At 36.0% G+C, this 19,339-nt stretch overlaps 1 protein-coding gene across 7 annotated transcripts in view; it reads left to right on the top strand.

Annotated features, from left to right (window-relative positions):
- Ntng1 (netrin G1) overlaps positions 1-19,339 on the top strand; it is a 367,455-nt gene that overhangs the window by 292,695 nt on the left and 55,421 nt on the right. For 3 of the 7 annotated variants that reach the window (XM_071618108.1, XM_071618113.1, XM_071618109.1), the window contains exon 6: positions 19,093-19,260. The exons of 2 other annotated variants lie outside the window; for them this stretch is intronic. In XM_071618108.1, coding sequence (XP_071474209.1) covers positions 19,093-19,260 — 168 coding nt within the window. Of the gene's footprint in view, positions 1-8,465; positions 8,532-19,092; positions 19,261-19,339 lie in introns of all 7 variants that reach the window. 2 more of the 7 variants (XM_071618110.1, XM_071618114.1) reach the window with 1 other exon arrangement.

The following is a 19,339-nucleotide window of genomic DNA, read 5'->3' on the forward strand; positions in this document are numbered from 1 at the left end:
TTTCCAGCAAGCAGGATGTAAGAGCTCCCAGGGGTCACCCAACATCACACATGATTAGTTTGCCTGTTGCCTGGCTTTTAAGGTACAGAGATTTTATGATAAAACCATCAAATATGATCGTATCTTCTAGGTTGCTTTAATGGCATTTGCAAGTTCCTTCTTTGTGGGCTTATAAGGTGCTTGCCGTGTGCATGGGGTATTTCTTTTCTCTCCAAGGGGCAAGAATTCCCCTGTAGACAATTTGGTGCCTGTTCTAGAGGGTATGGCAAGGGAGTTTCCAAGGGACAAGTCAGAGAAGAGGAAGCTGCTTGGATTTCTAACTAAGTTTGGGTGTTTGCCAGGGCTTTTTCCCCTACCCCAAAGAAGAAATCAATGAGCATCATTCCACAAGCTATGAAGGAAGATACCATTACAACAAATATAACACCCATGAGACTCTAATCATCAAAGTGTATCTCAAAGAAAATAAATGATGTATATTATTGATGTAAATTATTGATGTGTGTAACCATAAGTTTACATACATATGCTATATACACAACAACTAAAGTTTTGGGAGTCCAGATAGATTTCAGTATAGATCTCAAATTGTCACACCTGTATTAAGGCATACATGGACAGAGCAGTCATCCTTTCCGATCATCTGCTAAAAATACTTTTGAAACAAATTTCCCATTAAGGTCATTTGTACCTGCTGTTGTCTATCTGTTAGGAAATAGGTTTCCCAAACATCCCAAGGGTAGTTGATTTAAAACTCACTCCTTTTGATGTGCTTTGACCATGGCTGAAAAAATACTGATGATATTGTGAGCAATTAATGAATCCCAAAATAGATCGGCAGCCCAGGAGCCTTCTCATCAATATTTTGTTTCACCTTACCTGATGTGGTACCAATTCATTCAGGTTTTGCTTTTTTTAAATAAAGTATACTTATAAGTAAACATTCACAGTTTTATTTACGAGAACATGTGTTGATGCAATGATCCAAATTAATAGTTGACCTGTAACGGGTATAAAGTGATAAATGAGTTAAAGTGATAAATTAATCATTGACTTCTAGCATACATTATCTGACCCTTAGTCCTTCAAAGCAAATGATTCTACTAATTATGTTAAACTATATATTACAAATAGCACAATTAGACAATCAAGAATTGGCCTAATGAACAAATAGCTTTGTGTGGGTGATTATCACTTCCTACAAAAGCAAATGACAGATGAGTTAGAGGTTAAAGGTCAACCATGCATGAAATGGAAAATCACATCAAGAAAGACTTGGAATTTTTAAATAATTAGAAATGTCTTAGAAGACCAACAAAAGAAAAGAAAGACATAAATATCTGGTGACCCTGCCTATAGATTATTTCCTTTCATATGACTGACATGATGGCATATAAAGCAGAGAATATTGATGAAGTTGTTTGGCTCCCTTTCCCCGGCCTCTGCCATCCCCAAATTATTCAATTTGAAACAGCAATTCACTTAAGGGAAATATCTCATTTTCCTGTTTTCTCTTATAATGAGCATTGCCTTCATCACAGAGTTAAAAATTCATCTCTAATTTGATTTAATTGGCAGGACTATTAAACAAGGGAAGTGCTACCTGCAGGGATCCATCAGCCTGTTGAGAAAGCCCAGAGATGTTTTCATACTTGAAAATATTTGATGCCAGTTGGAGACCTTGTAAAAGTTGTTTTCCATACAGCATCTAAATATTTTTGTGCAGTGCCAATTTATTGTAGAAACTTGGATCGTGAGGAAAATAACAAGGTTAATCATTTCCCCACCCAAGGGTTATTAATAATCGTGTTCATGCTATCCAGAGAGCTTCAGTGTATGTTTGCTGTCTTTTCCCCTTTGCTTTAATACTTCTAAATCCCCCCAATAAAAGTTTCATTTGAATTGCCCTTTAACTAATTAGTTTTTATACAGTGAGGAAAAAAATTACCAGGCTAGTGTAGCAATATAGCAAATTGCATGGTATGCTACATTAATTTTGAATTGTTTGCTGATGTTCTAGAAGGAAAACTGAGGTCCCCGGTGAAATGCCTTTGGGAATGTTCTATCATATACCCAGTACCTTCATCACAGATCCATTTCATATTTGTGTAACTAGCATTTCACACTCATAAAACCTTTGTGGTTATCCTAAAATTGAATGAACATTAGGATGTAGCTGCCTCCTTAATCCTGAAGAACAAACCGAATAAATCCAATAAAGGAGCAGGGAAGAATCTCCCATTTTTTAAAAAAAACTGAGAAGTTTACCAATCTTTATTGGCAATAATTGCCTTTCTTAGGCAAAGTGACTTTTTCATGTATTAACCTTTTCCCAGGCAAATTTTAGAAATTCAAGTCACTTTTTTTTTTTTTTTTAAGTGTGAGCTGATATCTCTACCTTTGCTAGTTATCTTTGTCGGGTCAGGAAATTTCTAGTTGAAACAAAGATTTGCCAAGATTTCAAAAACATCCTGTAATAAAACTTCAAACATGTTAATTGTAAATTCCTGCACAATCGTAGTTTCTTCAAGTGTGTGAATATCCATTGAAGTCTTCTTGGAGTACCAAGGCAGAAAGTATCCACTGCCCCTCATAAGAAAAGTTAGGCACAGAACTTGGCTCAGAATTGTAGGGAGATGTAGCTACATGTTTACAGAATTTTATTTTTCAAATAGTGAAATCTGAGGCTCAGAGTGGTTAAATAACTTGTCCAATGTAATATGGCCAGGAATGGATATCTGACTCCAAAGGCTACATAGAACATGATATAGCAAGTGGAAGAAATTAGAAAACAAAAGATTCCAGATTTATAGACCCCCTCCCCAAGATGCTTCTACTCTACTACATTGCACTTTAAAAGACCTGCTAATTCTTGAATTGATTCATTTTGTTTCAGGGATTCACAGAGTCCTGGAGAAAAGTAGAAGTTCATGTTTTCTTACATCACTGTGTTGTCAACAGGGAAAATTTACACACGGAGTCTGAGGACAGTGAATGGAAGACTGATCCTCCCACATCAAAATATGTATCTCTCCTCTACCAACAAACATCCCCCACATACTGTGGGAGAGGAGAAGTGTATAGGTGTAAGATACATTACAGAACATGAAGCAGTTCATGAAATTTGCTATGCAAATTATGAAACATGCTTATACATGTCTGTTTATATATTGAGACGGGGGCCTATAGCAAAACAAAACCCCAGGTGCCATCTCAAGAATAGATCCACCACTATCACTTGAAACTCATCTTCCTTTCCAGTTTAATGATGCTGTGCTTCTGGGAGTAGGCTGCAAACTGTGAAGAAAATCAAGATTACCTCCAGGCTCTGGGGATTTCTCCTGAAAATCTTCAGGGTTTTCTGTAGATTCTTTTCAAGGCATCAATAATGTTATTTAAAGATTCCCTGAGGAACAATAGCAGTGAGTGTATAAACCCAAAGGGACCCTGTGATCTTATCTGTGCCTGATATTCTCCTCAGAAGGCCCTGGAAGATCCATGTTTAGTGGAGGCTCACTAACATCCTCTGAGCATCTCCTTTTCATATCATGGTGGCACACCATTTCTCACAGGATGCCACATCTTAGAACCAGAAGTTTATGTAACCATTAGTATTGCTAAGAAGCATGAAGAGCAACTCATCCAACTTCATCATTTTACAGATAAAGCAGTTAAGGCTTAAATGAATTGTTTTTAAAGTATCCAGAAAGAAGCCAAGCAGAATTCCAGCTCAATGTCCAATCTCAAATGAGGACCCATCACATCCTACCATGATATTAGAACTTACCTCTTTGTTTATTTAAATTACTATTAGTTAGTACATGGTAGACTTTTCTAGAAAAAAAAAATCAGCATATATTTCCTTTGATGGGAAAGATGGTCACATTTTATTCTGTCCTTAAAGACTCTCCATAAAATGAATTGAAAGCAATCTACTCTTCATGCTTATTGAATGCTGTATGTGATAAAAGACAGGTGAATATTCTAAAGCAATCCCACCTTGAAAACTTTCTTGATATAAATAACATGTATTTAGCTTTTTGCTTGAAGCTTGCTTTTCAGCTAGCCTCACTATGATGTCAGAACTAGATGGTCAGGTTGAGCAATTCTAACACACTTCTACTCTTCATCCTACAGAGCAGAAAGCTTTTAGAGGGCACAGAGGGAAAAAAAAGAAAGAAAGAAAGAAAAAGCTTTTTTCTAGAGTCTCATTTTTATAATAGGAATCTCAATTTTTTTATTCATAAAAATAGATTTCAAGTGTCACAATGATATTATTATAAAACAATTTTCTGAGGAGATCTTAACAAACAAGAGGAATTAAGAAAAACCACATATTTGGTTCATATTCTAAGCTAATGTACTTCCAAAAAGAAACTAGAAATTAGCATTTTATATTGTTAAAGATTAAAAATCAAATATTTCTCATATTGAAAATGATTTCTATTGTTTTCTGAACAATAGTATTAATTAATATAGGCCCTGGAACTGGATTTTCCCTAAAGTAAAGTATATCATATGAAAGCTTTCTTACATATCAGAACATTTGCTTTGGGAACAATTAATGTTGAGAAAAAGAATAGGGAGAGCATATTATTTTCCCTACTTCGAGTCAGTAAGAACTATTCATAGTACAGTAATCTTATTTTTATTACAACAGTAACCACAAATAGAATAAGAACCAACATTTATTGAATCCTCATTACAATGTGAAGCAAATATCAACTCAATTCAGTTTTCATGCAACCAGTTACAAGCAGTGTCATTATCCTCACTTTACTGATGAGAAAACTCAGGCACAACATTAAGGAACTTGTTTAAGTGGTCCAATTTGCAATTCTGGCATGAGCTGTTTACATGCACAATATTTTTAAAAATTTTTCACAAAATAGGTATTTTCTAGGCTTTTCATATATTTAATTCAAAACTTCAAAATAACAATACATTAATAACAACTGATGGGCCTTCTGGAAATTTTGTTTATTTTTAGAATGGGCAATTGTGTGATATGTGATTATGATCTCCCTATTTCACACATAACCATTCTTTGAAGTCCAATAGAAGAGATCCTCAAGACAAATTCAATTCATTTTTCCACATGGGGCCAGAATCCTTAAGAAGGGAGATGCATAAACATCTATTCCTGAATGACCACCTTCAAACATGTTGTGATCTCTCTGTACCCTAACAATTCTTTCTCAACTTCAGTTTAGGCTTTAGTATGACAATTAATAGGTCCATAGTCAAGGCCTTCCACAATAATTTTCCCTGCAATTGCAAAAAAAAAAAAAAAATTTTTAATTTAATATGAGATGTTAAGTTAAAAATTCCACGAAAACCAGATATTAAAAATGTATATGGAAACACTATGTGAGTTTAGGAGCAACAAATATGAATATCCAGCATTTCAGAACACTATTTTTCCTCCCAAGGAAAATATACAACAAACTCAATCCCCTAGATTCTCCAAAAGGCATATGTGCCTTCCCAATGGGTTTCTTCCTCCTCTGAGAACTTTAGCATGATGCTGCTAGGCCATGAGGGAACTATTGGTGGGATAGAAATTAGCTAAAAGAAATCTTGGAGATCTCTCCTGCAGCATCTTTCTCTTATGGATAAGGAAACTGGAGTCTCGAGAAATGAACAGCCAGACAGCTCCAAAGTGGTAGAACTGGGACTAGACTCCTCATCTTACGGCTCACAAGGCCATTTGCCTTGTAACAAAGTACCACTCTGAGACCTTCATACTGACCCAGAGATTTTCCCTAGTTGATTTCTGAAGAAAATTAAATTAGTAAATTTGCAACAGTTTACCCAAAGGGGAAATACAAATACTTTTGATATATTATAATTTTTTCCTATTTGCAATTTATATCTACTTGAAACAAGTAGCCAGTGGCTAAGAATTCTCAGAGGCTTCATTTTATACAAAGACGTTCATTGGCTTTGGATATGGTAAGATAGAATTTGTCTCCATTACACTATTCGTAGAGCCTCCAATGTGCCTAATTTACTTCTGGGAATTAAATGTTTGTTAGTAATATTTATATTTATTTCGTAACAGGATCTTAGAGTAACAAAAGTTACCAGAGAGTAATAGGCTAATTATAAGTGTTTTCTTGCTTGGCCCTGCAATTGCAAAACAATTTTTTTTTAATTTATGATGAGATGTTGTTAAAAATTCCATGAAGACCAGATATTAAAAATGTATATGGAAACACTACATGAGTTTAGGGGCAACGAATACAAATATCCAGCATTTCAGGACTCCATGTTTCCTTGCAAGGAAAATGCATAGCATATAAAGTTTACCCCACTGGTGGTTCTGAGTTTTAATTTTTCAGTAACATTAAGCATCCTAAATAATGAAAATTATTTGGAAAAAATGTCTAGTTATATTCTCAGACAAAACAAGGACTTCCATGTCCAAGAAGTTCTTTTAGCTATATGATACAGCAGAAGATCATTAAAATGGAACCTTAGCATCTGCAGGAAGAATCATAAAACACCCCCCAAAAAGAACTGTACACAAATATTTTACTTATTGGAACATGGAATAAAGTTTAATTTATAGAGTTGATTTTTAGAACTCATTTCTAAACTATTACAAAATTATCTCCTTTAATTAAATTTCTTGGCAAAGCTTATTAAAAAGTAATAAATCATATTATAACTTCCGTTTCTTCAAGACAAACATGTCAGTAAGTACTTAACATTAAACTTTCAATCATCACCCCAATTTATGACCTATATTTGCTATTATAGAAAAAATGGAGAGAAATATTTGATGCTTAATAATATAAATGTATTTTACACAAAATCATGCCAACCATGTGAAATCTTTTTCAGCACCATTTCTAGTAATAAAATGAATTCCTTTAAAATGCAAATGTGCAGTTTTTCAAAACTGATCATCAAAGATCAGTTAGACTTTTTCTAGTAATTTAATATCTAGGTATCATCAAAATGCTCAAGTGAAAAGCAACATTTCATCAATCACCCATATATTTTTCTCTACATGTGACCAAATACTTATTTATTTTAAAACATCTGAATATTGATATGGAAGACTATTGCATTCTCTTTCCATTCATAAATATTCATAGATAACAGCAATATCAATAATTAAGATTTTCTTGGCCTTTGCATATACATGTATGAAAGAAGAGCAAAACAGACCAGAGCTGTGTGAGACCTGTGAGCTCAGCTCTTGTAACAAATATTTTTAAAACAAAGTAATAGTGAAAGTCCCATGTCCTGCAAGAATGTTATTGGCTATAATCTAATGATGGAGGAAACAATCTGATAATACCTGTTTACAGTAGCCTAGCCACTTGATATCAATTTCTCAATTATCAGATACTTTCTGAAGCCTTCTTCAGGGCTTTGGCCTTCTTCAAAGAGATCCAATCTAATTAGGATGATGAGAAATAGACCTATGAAATTTAACTAGCAATATGAAGGCTCACGCCTGTCCACATGTCAGTAAAAGATCAGGAGCAGTGACAGCAAATGCTGCAAGAGTATGGAGGCAAGAGTTGTCCTTGTGGACTTGGGTCATCCTGCAGGATGACACAAGAGATGGGCGTTGAGCAGGACTTAATGAATGATAGGATTTGAATCATAAAAGAGCTGTTTCAATAGTCAGGTATATTCAGCTTAAACAAAAGCAGTTTTAAAATATCAAATTTTAATCCTGAGTGTTCTAAACTTATTTATGTATTTATTTATTTAGATGGGTGTATCTGAGACAGAAATACAATTAATTCATAATTTAAACAAATTAAACAATGCTTTTAATTATTTCTGGATTGAGACCCATAACTCTAGAAACACCTTTTGAGCTAAAAGCACCACAGAAACAGACACACATCCATGCATACAAACTTTAGATATGATTGGAAGCACCTTGGAATGTTTTTAAGCCAGAACCACCAGTCATCCCTCTTTCCTTCTCTGAGAAATTGCATCTATATAAACAGGAAATAGATCCACTTCATTTCAGAGATAATGGCTCACACTTAAAACATACCCCAAAGAATCTCTCATGAAAGACTAATGCAACCAGTTCATATCTGTAAATATAAATTCAGTAGAATGGAATCCTCAAGTGAGAAATTATTTCTTTAGTGTTATCTTCTAGTTTCAGGCACCGGCTTAACTTATTGGTTTGGATGGCTGAAGTCCCTATTTGGTTTTTTTGTGTAAGAACACTCTACCTTATTTCAAAAGGAAATGTAGAGCTTTGTTAGGGAAGTGGCTATATATTTAATGTCCATTCAATGTTTTGGGGATCATCAGTTGCCTGCTCTTGTTTGGTGTGGGAGTCATGTTTTGTTTAAGCGCATCAAAGCCAAGTTAAAAGCAGACGTGTGGTTTGTGTCTTTGTTCATTTATTTTCTGTTTAGACCAAATGACATTATAGCTGGAAAATAACATTCCCTGATTTTTCCTGATGCATGCAGATCCTCCAAAGTTTAATAGGATTTGGCCGAATATTTCTTCCCTTGAGGTTTCTAATCCAAAACAAGGTAGGAGCATGTAAAATTCCTACTGACATAAAATCCCACATGTTTGGGGGAAAATCCCATAACCACCTTTAACACTAAGTGAGAGCATTATCATGAATACCATATCTTTTAAAGAATCATAATTTGAATCTTTTCTCTGATATGAAGATTTTCCCAGATATATTAGGGCAAAAGATGAAGGAAAATGAGATGTGTAGAAGTTATAAGCCCTTGAGCAAATTTGCACTGAATGTCAGTCAGTCCCAAGAGAACCTAGAATTTTGTTGCCATCACAGTGTGGATTATAAATAACTCTTTAAAACGTGTGAATGACACAGACATTGCACTATCTCCCTTTTACTTTTCTTAAGTAAAACTGGTCCCACATTTGTATGGAGGGTCTAGGTAAAGAGATAAAGGTAGTATTGTGACAACCAACAGATTTCGTTTTCTTTTACTATTGCTCCATATTGCAAACTTGTAAAGGTTTGGACCAATCTCTCCTCTCTCTCTCTCTCTCTCTCTCTCTCTCTCTCTCTCTCTCTCTTTCTCTCTCTCTCTCTCTCTCTTTCTCTCTCTCTCTCTCTCTCTCTCTCTCTCTCTCTTTCTCTCTCTCTCTTTCTCTCTCTCTCTCTCTCTTTCTCTCTCTCTCTCTCTCTCTCTCTCTCTCTCTCTCTCTCTCACACACGACAGTAAATTTTCTTTTTTGGAAATTTCCCCCTTATAATTGCCATTCATGTCCACAAGCATTAAGAATAACCTGTTTTCTGTCTGTCCTTACAGCAGTAATTATTTTCTGACTTCTAATGTCAGAAGGAAGAAGGGAAGAGAGGGAGGAAGGAAGGGAGGGAAGGAGGGAGGAAGGCAGGAGAGCACACTGAATACACAGAAATAAATAGAACCTTCAAAAACCCAACAATATGTCAATAAACTTCATAAGCTGCAGGATAATGTTAAGCTCACACTTATTAATTAATAATAGTATATAATGTATATACAAATGCATGCAAGAGAATTTAATATAAAACTGTATTCTTTTGTCTTCTTCCTTCTCCAAAAAAACAAAGCTAACACCAACTAAAAACAGGACACATCTTCGACTCCTCCTTTCCTTAGTTATATACAGGATGTTCTTTCTAAACTCTAATGAATACAGATGGAGAAGGAAATGAGCGAAAGGAGGAACCAGGAAATAGCTGCTAAGCAAAATAAAATATATTAGCAATTTGTTGAGAGTCAAATTGGAAGGGCGGCATTTTCAGTCTGTGATCAGAGTGATGAAGTCGAGGCTGCCCTAGATACATGAATTACTAGCAAATAGAATTATCTTAATCATCTTTTCTGAACGAATTTCTTCAAGTTTCTGCATACATGTGGAAGAAGAAATACAGATCAAGCTCACCCCTATTAGTCTAATTCTATGAGGACTCATGGAGGTTTAGTGATTTCATTCTTTGGCAAGTTCAACAAGAGTATCTTGGGTGAAATGCCACTCAGTAGTTCCCACTGAATTTCATAGCTCTGCAAATTATACAACACAAGATCTAACACTTAACACTTCTCCACAGTGAGTTTTGAACTGAACAAGATTCTATATATTGTTCAAAACCTGAAACACTCATTTAATTATTTTGCTTTGTTTTCTGCAAGTGTCATAAGGACCCAAAGCTTTCAGATATATCGTTAGGTAATGCCAGTTGTGCTGGTTTAGAATATGGATAATGAACTCAAATGAATCTATTTAAGAAACAGCACAGTTGAATAAAGTGCTTGAACTTGAAATTCTAGTGAAAGGCATACTTTGCAGCAGCAGCCAGTTCTGTGGAGCCGTAATTTATCTTGTCAACATCTGCAAAGAACATCAGGCTCAATTCCATTTTTGTTATTTTCACAAGCAATTCTTCATGAATAATTGGAAAAGAAATGGCAAGGCAAACTTAGAGAGAAAACCCTGACATTAACAAACTGATATTATCATTGAGAGAATAAGCAGAAAATGACAATTGTTAAGGATACTCATGTTCAAGGTGACTCTGAGACCAAGGCCCAAATGCTGCTGAATGGTTGACCATTGTGTGGTGTGATGTCTGATAATTCAACTGAAAGTGGTCTAGCTGGTTTATATGGAGACAAACTTATGGAGACAGAGTGACACAGTGAATTGAGGCCATGATATTGCTAATTAACTGTACAGTATAACTGCTAGTTTCAAAGAGGTACAGTTGGGGATCCTAATATCCATATTTTTATGGGAGAAGAATCTTTACTTAACTGGATTCTTGATTTAAATGATAATTCTTTTGCCTCTGAAAATAAAGCTTCTAAACTTTATTACTGACAATGTTGAACCATTTTCAGCCAAATAGAAACCCTCCTTGGTAATTGAAACAAACTCTCAGGAGCAAGAGATACAAGAAGTCTTTCCATTTAGGGCTACTTTTCGAGTGGGTTGTTAATAAGATATTACAGTTTGAAAGTTTCAATATTGTTTCTAATTTGCTGTTCATTCTTTTAAACCTATCCAGTTGCTCCCAAATTAGCTTTGTCAACAGTTTCTTCTGTTCAAGTTGCAAACCACAAGAGAGGTAGGAATTCTTGGATTCATACAGTGATTTCATGGTGTTATGTGTTGTGAAACATTGCACTGTATGAATCTGGAATATTTGTGGAGTGTACCCATCAGCTTATTGGTGAGGCATGTTGACTGATACCTGAGAATGTCATCTGTAAGAAAATAAAAGTGCTTCACTCAGAAATTTGAACACAATTAAAGATGTTGCAACATTTGTTTTCTGAAAGATTAACGTGTGAGAACTAATTATAACAGTCTAGGTTTCTGTTTAGACCATAATCTAAGATCCCTGACTTGGACACTTGTTAGCACTGAAAATAAGGAAACCCACTTAGCGTGTGTTTCATTGAAACTTTCCATGAAGCCAGAATGGCAGCTTCCATATATGGTGCCCATTTTACTTTGTGTCAAATGAAAACACCTTGGAATGTGTGCTTCCAAACATCGTTTTGAATGAATTTGAAGAATATTTGTGGAGATCTGCACTGAGTTCCATGTTGATGATGATCCAAAATTAATAGTCATATTACTTTCTTCAAATGAAAGCAAGCAGTATCTCATCTGTGACTCATAAATGGCCCATTCCAGCGAGCATTCATCATTCACAGAATGAAGGTTTTTCAGGAAACATAAACACTCTGTTTTTAGTTCACCATTTTTCTTTAAGTGTCCCGTGTAACAGGTGTATCTTATGTTTCATCCTTGACTATTGGGCATATGTCATTTTGTTCTTTTTGTTCTGCTTTTTTTCCCCTATGAGATACCTCTTATAAAGAAATATAATTATTAACAAAACCTAACTTACTTTGAACCACTTGGTAAAAGTGACAGTAACAGCTTTCCTATTGCTTACTGAATTTCATCATTTTGCAGATTTAGTCAATGTTGAGTTTGTCCTTCTGTGGTATATAAAGAAAAGGAGAAGACTGGTCAGGAGCCCGGAAAAAGGGGAAATGTATAGTATTTAAGCTTTGTGTTAAATTTGCCACACACTGTCTTTGAACTGTGGAACATGGAAGGTGACCTTTTGAGGGTAATCTAAACAGATTTGAAATTTGGGGAAGTAAATTAAGAACAGAGCAGCCTCCCGTTCAGAGACTAACAAGCTGATCTGGGCAGGTGGTGAGTGGAAAAGCTGTAGCAGCCAGTCATTAAGGCCTCAGTAGGAATGCCATTCCTCATCTATTATATGCAAATCTGTGGAGTGACCCAAAGAAATAAGGGAAAAAGGAAGTAAAAGGGGGTTTTACAAAGTCCATCTTTTTATGTCACATCAAGCTGCTGGATACACAAGAGGCCTCTTGACCTGGAACTGGACCCTGTGTCTTTCACTCTCTCATTTCTTGAAGAGACTGCACTAATGAGGTTCAAACACATCCAAAAAGTCACCTAATGAAGAAGACATAATTGTAAAATGTGTAGAAAAAGTTCTATAGCTACAGAAGGGTGCGAGATAAGATGGGGTTGGGACAGGACCAGAGAACTCAGAGCCTCTTCATTCTCATGGCTGGGGTGCTCCCTCAGGCCCCAGAGGAAGTGTCATCCTGTTAATGTGATGAAAATACTTTGAGTTTTAATTCCTTTACCTTCTAGCTAAAGTCTTATTCCCAAATCCTCTCTTTTTGAATGACTAAAATGAATTTTCATCAGCTAGGATTTGAATAAGCTTTTTTCATTTGAAAAGAAAAAAGATACCTACCTGTGCCACATTCAGAGTATTTTATATAATATTCACATAGGTAATGTAATAACATGATTACAAGCAACTGGAGAACAATAAGAAAGAAACAAAAGGGAAATCTAATCCCCTCCTCTTTCTGACAATTTTTTTTCTTCAATTCTCTTCGTCTCCAGCTGTGTTTCCCTATGAATCCAACTTCCCCAGTCAGTCTTAGTCAGAAGGCATCTTTGTTTTGTAATATTTCTTAGTTGTCAATGGACCTTTATTTTATGTATTTATATGTGGTGCTGAGAATCGAACCTAGTGCCTCACACATGCTAGGCAAGCACTCTACCACTGAGCCACCATCCCAACCCCCAAAGAGATCTTTTAACTAACCTCTTAGGAGGCTCCAGCCTTTGCTAATATGGAAAGTCAATTTTGACCTCTTCTCTGCTTCTGAAATATCTCTACCCTTTATTGTTTTTTAACTTAGCTACTAAGAAATACTTTATTTTTATAATTGTTTTATATGATGGAACATATGGCATATATGTGATATATAATATATAATATGGAAATATACACAATATAATATTATGAAGCATAAAATATTATTCATAGTATTTTTTCCTGTCTTCTCACTATAATACTAGACCAATGACACTCAATGTGTCCATGGTGGGCAGGGATTGGATTTTGCCTCCTGGAAAACATGTGACAGTATCTGGAGACATATTCAGTTATCACAGGCTAGAAGCTGCTACTGCTTCTAATGGATAAGGCTGGGGATGTTTCTGAATATTCTACAATGTGCAGGACAGCCACACCCAACAAAGAAGTATTTGGCCCCAAATATCAGTCGTGCTGAGACTGAAAAACCCTGCACTAGACTGTAGAACTAGACTTAGTTCACTTTGTCTCTGGGCATGTGATGCCCCATTCAACACAGCTCAATAAATAGGTAAATATGTGTTTCCAGTTCTTGCCCTACCACATCATTATATATATATATATATATATATATATATATATATATATGCGCTTTGGAGACCCCCTTTCACTTGGTTTTGTTTATAAAACAGTAATAACACCTGAAAATTATATACCTATGATCTACAATGTGATTTGAGATCAAAAACTGTATAAAACCATAGCAATTTTCAGCAATCTACTCTTTTAGATAAACTGATTTGTGCATAGGTATATAGTCAATTCTCAGATAATATAATTACTAACTCAGTTATATTTTATTGTGTGGCTGTTGTTTTTCTAAACTCTTTAATATATGCTAGATTCTCTTAGGGGATTAAAGTGGTAGAATAATAAATTTAAATATACCTCTACTCCATCTCCAAAGGAGGTGCCTCGGGATCACCATTCATTCATTTATTCATTCATTCAAAATCATTTTTTGAGTGATGAGTATGTGCCAAATGATGTTTTCAGTTCTGTGATTACAGGGATAGACAAAATAGACAGTCTATACTTATATATTTATAGTGGGAGCATAAGAGGGTAATTTTTAATATAATTTTCAGATATTACAAATTCTATGAGAAAATGGATTAGGAAATTAGGGGTCCTGATATTTGGATTTGGGGCTACTATTTCAGGTAAAGTGGTCAGAAATTTTTCTTTGAACAGAGATTTTAAAAAGCAGCTAGGAAGCAAGTAGTGTGTAATGTTTGAGGTGGATTCTGGGAAGGAGTACACCAGACACAGGTAATGGCAAGCATAATGATCCTGAGAAAAAACCTACATGTTTTAGGAGCAACCTTGAGATGTCACACAGAAGTGGGGAGGCACATGGTGGCCTGGAGCCTCAGGGAAGCCAAGGGCCAAAGCATCTGGGAATGAATAAAGTCCTTTTATTCTAGTGAGATGTGAAGCCATTGGAAAGGGTCACTCTGAAGAGATTATCATAAGGGTAGAACCCAGGAAAGCAGATTGGAGAACAATGGCAATAATCCAAGTGAGGAGTGACAGTGACCTTAACCAAGGATGAGATGGTAGAGATGTATTTTAAAAGAATAACCAAGAAGGTCTGCTATTGGATTGGTTGTAGGGAATGGGGAAAAAGAGGTGCATCAAGAATAAATCCAGGCATTTGGAAGAAGAATGAAGCTGTTATTTACTAAGACGGGGCCACCTGGTAAGCAACAGTTTTAGGAAGGTAACACAAGAGCTCAGTGTTGAACACTTAAAAATTGAGGTATTTATTAAATGTTCAAGTGGAGATACTAAAGAGGCAGTTCAAGTCAGTATACGAGTCTGAATGCAGTCTCTCACTGGAGAGTTGGTCCAGGCTGGAAATAATTATTTTGGAATGGTCCACAGGTGGATGGTTTTTAAAGACATGGGACTGGGCAGAAAATATCTAAGGTGAACCTTAAGGTCCAAGGACTAAACCTTTAAACATTTAAGGAGATAAGGAGAAAAATGAAAGGTCATTTAAAACAAATGGAAGGAGTAGGTAAGGGGGAGAACACCGAGAAAATGATGGTCCCTGAACCCCCTTTTAAGGAAGGACTGACTGCCAGGCAGCTCTGAGGAATCCATTGGGTTAAATATCATTAATTAAAAGTGGGATTGGTTTCAAAGTGGTTGGAGGAAAAACTTCAGCCATGTTCAGCTGCCAGAATGTAGACATGGAGAGGTGGAGAGCTGAATTTAACCAAGATCAGGTTTTTCCCAGGGTACTAGGATGAGGGGATAGAGGGGCAATGAAGTATAGTAAATGAAGTAAACATAAGGATGGACCATAGATTCCATACTTAATAAGAACAGAAGGGGAAGGCTAGGTGTGGTGGCAAGTGCCTGTAATCCCAGCAACTCCGGAGTCTGAGGTAGTATAATAGCAAAATCAAGTCTAGTTTCAGTAATTTAGCAAGGCTGTAAGCAATTTAGTGAGACTCTGACTCAAAATAAGAAGGGTGAGAATGTAACACGGAGGTAAAGTGCCTCTGGGTTAAATCCCTAGTACCCTCCCCACAAAAAAAGAGAGAGAGAGACAGAGAGAAAGAGAGAGAAGGGGAGACATGGCAGAGCGTTAAAGAATTATTAAACTACTAGTATCACCCTTTCAGTTTCTTAATATGAATGCCACTCACATTATATCATTAATGATCATTAATGGGGTTTGTCCCTCAGTGAAAGGCCTAGGTATTAAAGAATGGTAAACTAACAAGAGTACAGGAAAATAATATGGCACTCTAATAATATATCTGAAATGCCTTTCATTTCTATCATGTTCTCATGTTTTTCAGATCATTTTCAAAAATTTTTTCCAAAAAAATTTCATATTTAATATTCTCAAATATATAATGGCCAGAGAAGATAGCTTAATTAAGGTCACAAAAGAGTCCTAGATGTTCTAAAAGAATCAAGTTATTATTAATCCATCTCATAGATTTTAAAACATTTAAATGTTCACTTATTTTCTGAAATAAGTTTATAATAGTATGTTTAGCTATGATCTCTTATATAATTATTTAACTTTTCCTACCAAAATTAATAGATAAATTTCCAAAAGAGACCCACAAAGAATTAATCATCACAGAAATGTATACTACTCACTTAATTTGAATTGTAGTAGGCAACAACGCTACATTTGAATGGCCATGATGAATCATGGAATGGGTCTCCACATGTTGTGTTTGAATATATTTTTTTTTTTTCTCTCAGTGTTTGGTGTTGAACACAGGGCCTTGCACGCACAAGGCGGGTACTCTGTCACTGAACTTCTGACCCAACCCTGACCTTGGATATCTTACAGATATATTTTTTTCTTCATTATGGTTTTGTCAGATGCAGCTAAGCAAGTAGTTCTGGCCATTGGACAGAACCTGCAGAATCCTTTACCACAAAGGAATCATGTTATGAAAATTCTCCAGCTTCACTCTTCACATTCACTCAGTTTTATCCTCTTATGCTCTTTATTCCTTTCACCAGAAGTGCCAAGTCCCACCCACCCCCCTTCACCATTTTAAAATAAACTCTACCTGCTTCAATGTTCAAGTCGTATGGACATTTTTCCTAATTCCATCAGGCTAAATGAATTTCTCCTTCTATCTAGATTGCTTTGTGTGTCTATTTCATTTTCTTAGCACTACGGTTTTGTTTTTTTAGCTATCTGAGCATGTGTTTGTCTTACCCACTAATCAAACTTCTGGGTTGTTCCAAAAAGTTCCAAAGATGAATTTTTACACATAAGAGATGCTTTCAAAAAAAAAAAAAGATGGGTTCATTTAATTAGGTACACCAAGGACCAACCTGGATTGGGGAATCTGAAGAAGGACAAAGAACACAGGCCTCCCCCAGAGGAGGAGACCTTGAGGATGGTTCTGTCATTGCTCTCTCTTCAGAAAGCTCTAAAGAAATCCTTGGGAAACAATTAGATTTGGATCCTGCCACTACTGTTCCTGGGAGGCTGCAGGCTAGAAAGATTCTTACTGCTTCACACCCTCAGAGGATGAAAGCTCTAGAATCTTTGCCAGTACACACAAGTCATAATTCAAGCAGGTGTCATGGAGTGAAGTGAATGCTTGTGTTTTACTAAAAGAATTTACTTTGGTAATGTGTAACTCTATTATTATTGGTGGTGGTGTTATTATTTACTTGGCATGACTTATTGAATTTATTTTCTTATTTCACCTCCTATATTGATGTTTCAATGCCTTCTTCTCCCAATAACCTCCTTTCTCTCTGATTTCTCCCTATTCTTATTCCCAGCCACACTCCTGCACATGATTACAGCAGACCTCAAAGACAGGAAGTGACTTGGCTTCACACACTTCTTCTTCCCTGGGTATCTTCTACTCTTTGCTAAGCCCTGGGTCCTTCAATTTTTGTATCCAAATTGAATATCATTCTGTCAGGACCTTAACCTCAGCAGGCTACTGGATTAATCAGCTTTCTAACAAATGAAGCACACTCTTCCAATATGTGATAGTGTATTAACAATTTTTAGATATATTTACCTTTCCTTATTCTTCTTTACTTACTTGATAACACTCAATTTTATTCCGATCCTCAAAATGCAATATTTCTCAGATTTTATGTAGGCCAAAAAAGTATTCTGACTACTGGCATAGTACCTAGAACATAACAGACTAACTCAATGAACTATTGAGTGAATAAGTGAATGGATGGAAGAATGAATGGATTCAAATTTGATTGTGTTTGGCTTCCTGGTGGGAAAAATAAAATCCAGACACAAATGAGAAGAATATTTAATAGATAAACAGTTTTCAGTATTGGGATTGTCCTACTTTACAATTGTCCAGCTAGGCCTATCCCCATCTTTTGAGAAGACACGGTAGATTTCCCACCTACTTATCACTCACAGTTTCTTTTCTGTTTCATTTAATAACTATTTCTCCAACAGAAGGACCATCTTTACCATTTATTTTTAAACATTTGAATTAGATTAACAGGTTCTTGCTTTGGCTGAGATGAGGCAATCCAGTCACCTTCCACCATCCCCAACCGCTCTCATCCTCTTCGTCTCCCTGTCTTGTTTTTCCACCATCACTCCAAGCCTCAGAGGCTAACATTTTAGAGAGAAAAAGGAAACTAAATCCGGACATATAGAAGCTGCATACAGCCCCCCTACTCCGCCTTTTTTTTTTTAGCAGATTTAGCACAAAAATCGAAAGAAAAGGACATTGTAAGAGTACATTTTTTAAAAGAATAATTTCCCTGATTTTTATGTTTTCTCTCATATGTAAACATGCAGATTTCACCCAAAGAAAGTCATGAAGATCCATCTTCTCTTAACACTGGGAAAAATTCAAAATGTAAAATTGTGTAGTTGTCCTGATCCCTCTTAAATTTGCCACAATTTCTGTGAAATCCTGACCAGGTTGCTCTCTTGACATGAACAATAGTGAGACAAAGGAACCACAGGGGACAGGAGATTCTGACCCTCAGTGCTCACATGCTTCCCTCCTTCTTTTAAAGACTGCAAATGTGAAAAGAAAAGAGGGGAAATGGTGCAAAGACAGTAAAGTGTTCCATATGCAGAAATTAGACTTTTGCATCAATAGAAACCAAGTTTTCCCAAATTTTAAAAGGTGTACACCTGCAAATGCTTCTGTTCATCTTGTCTGCCAAGAATTAATGATCTTCAGTCATGTTCTGAATGTCCGACCTTTCTATCCTGCTTGAAACAGATGCTACTTCCATGCCAGTCACAACCACCTGTTGTCGCCATGTGTTGTGTTGATTCAATATATGTGATGTCATTCCACCATCTTTTCTCCATCCCTCATTTCACCCAAGCATGTAGTGTGCTATTTCTCTGCTGCTGTATACACTCTGTATACATTTCTGTTCTTCCTTGCAAGACTGTGAATGCTTCGGCCACTCCAATCGATGCAGTTATATCGATCTGCTAAATACAGTCATTTGCGTGAGCTGTAAACACAACACTAGAGGGCAGCACTGTGAGTTATGCAGGCTGGGCTACTTCAGAAATGCTTCTGCACAGCTGGACGATGAGAATGTGTGCATAGGTCAGTTCCATTATAATTTCAGCTTTTGTTCTGTGCCTTTGGAGCTATGGGGAGCTATCTAGGGCGGAGAGGCTGATGA

This window comes from Marmota flaviventris, chromosome 10 (assembly GCF_047511675.1).
Source record: "Marmota flaviventris isolate mMarFla1 chromosome 10, mMarFla1.hap1, whole genome shotgun sequence".
NCBI lineage: Eukaryota > Metazoa > Chordata > Mammalia > Rodentia > Sciuridae > Marmota > Marmota flaviventris.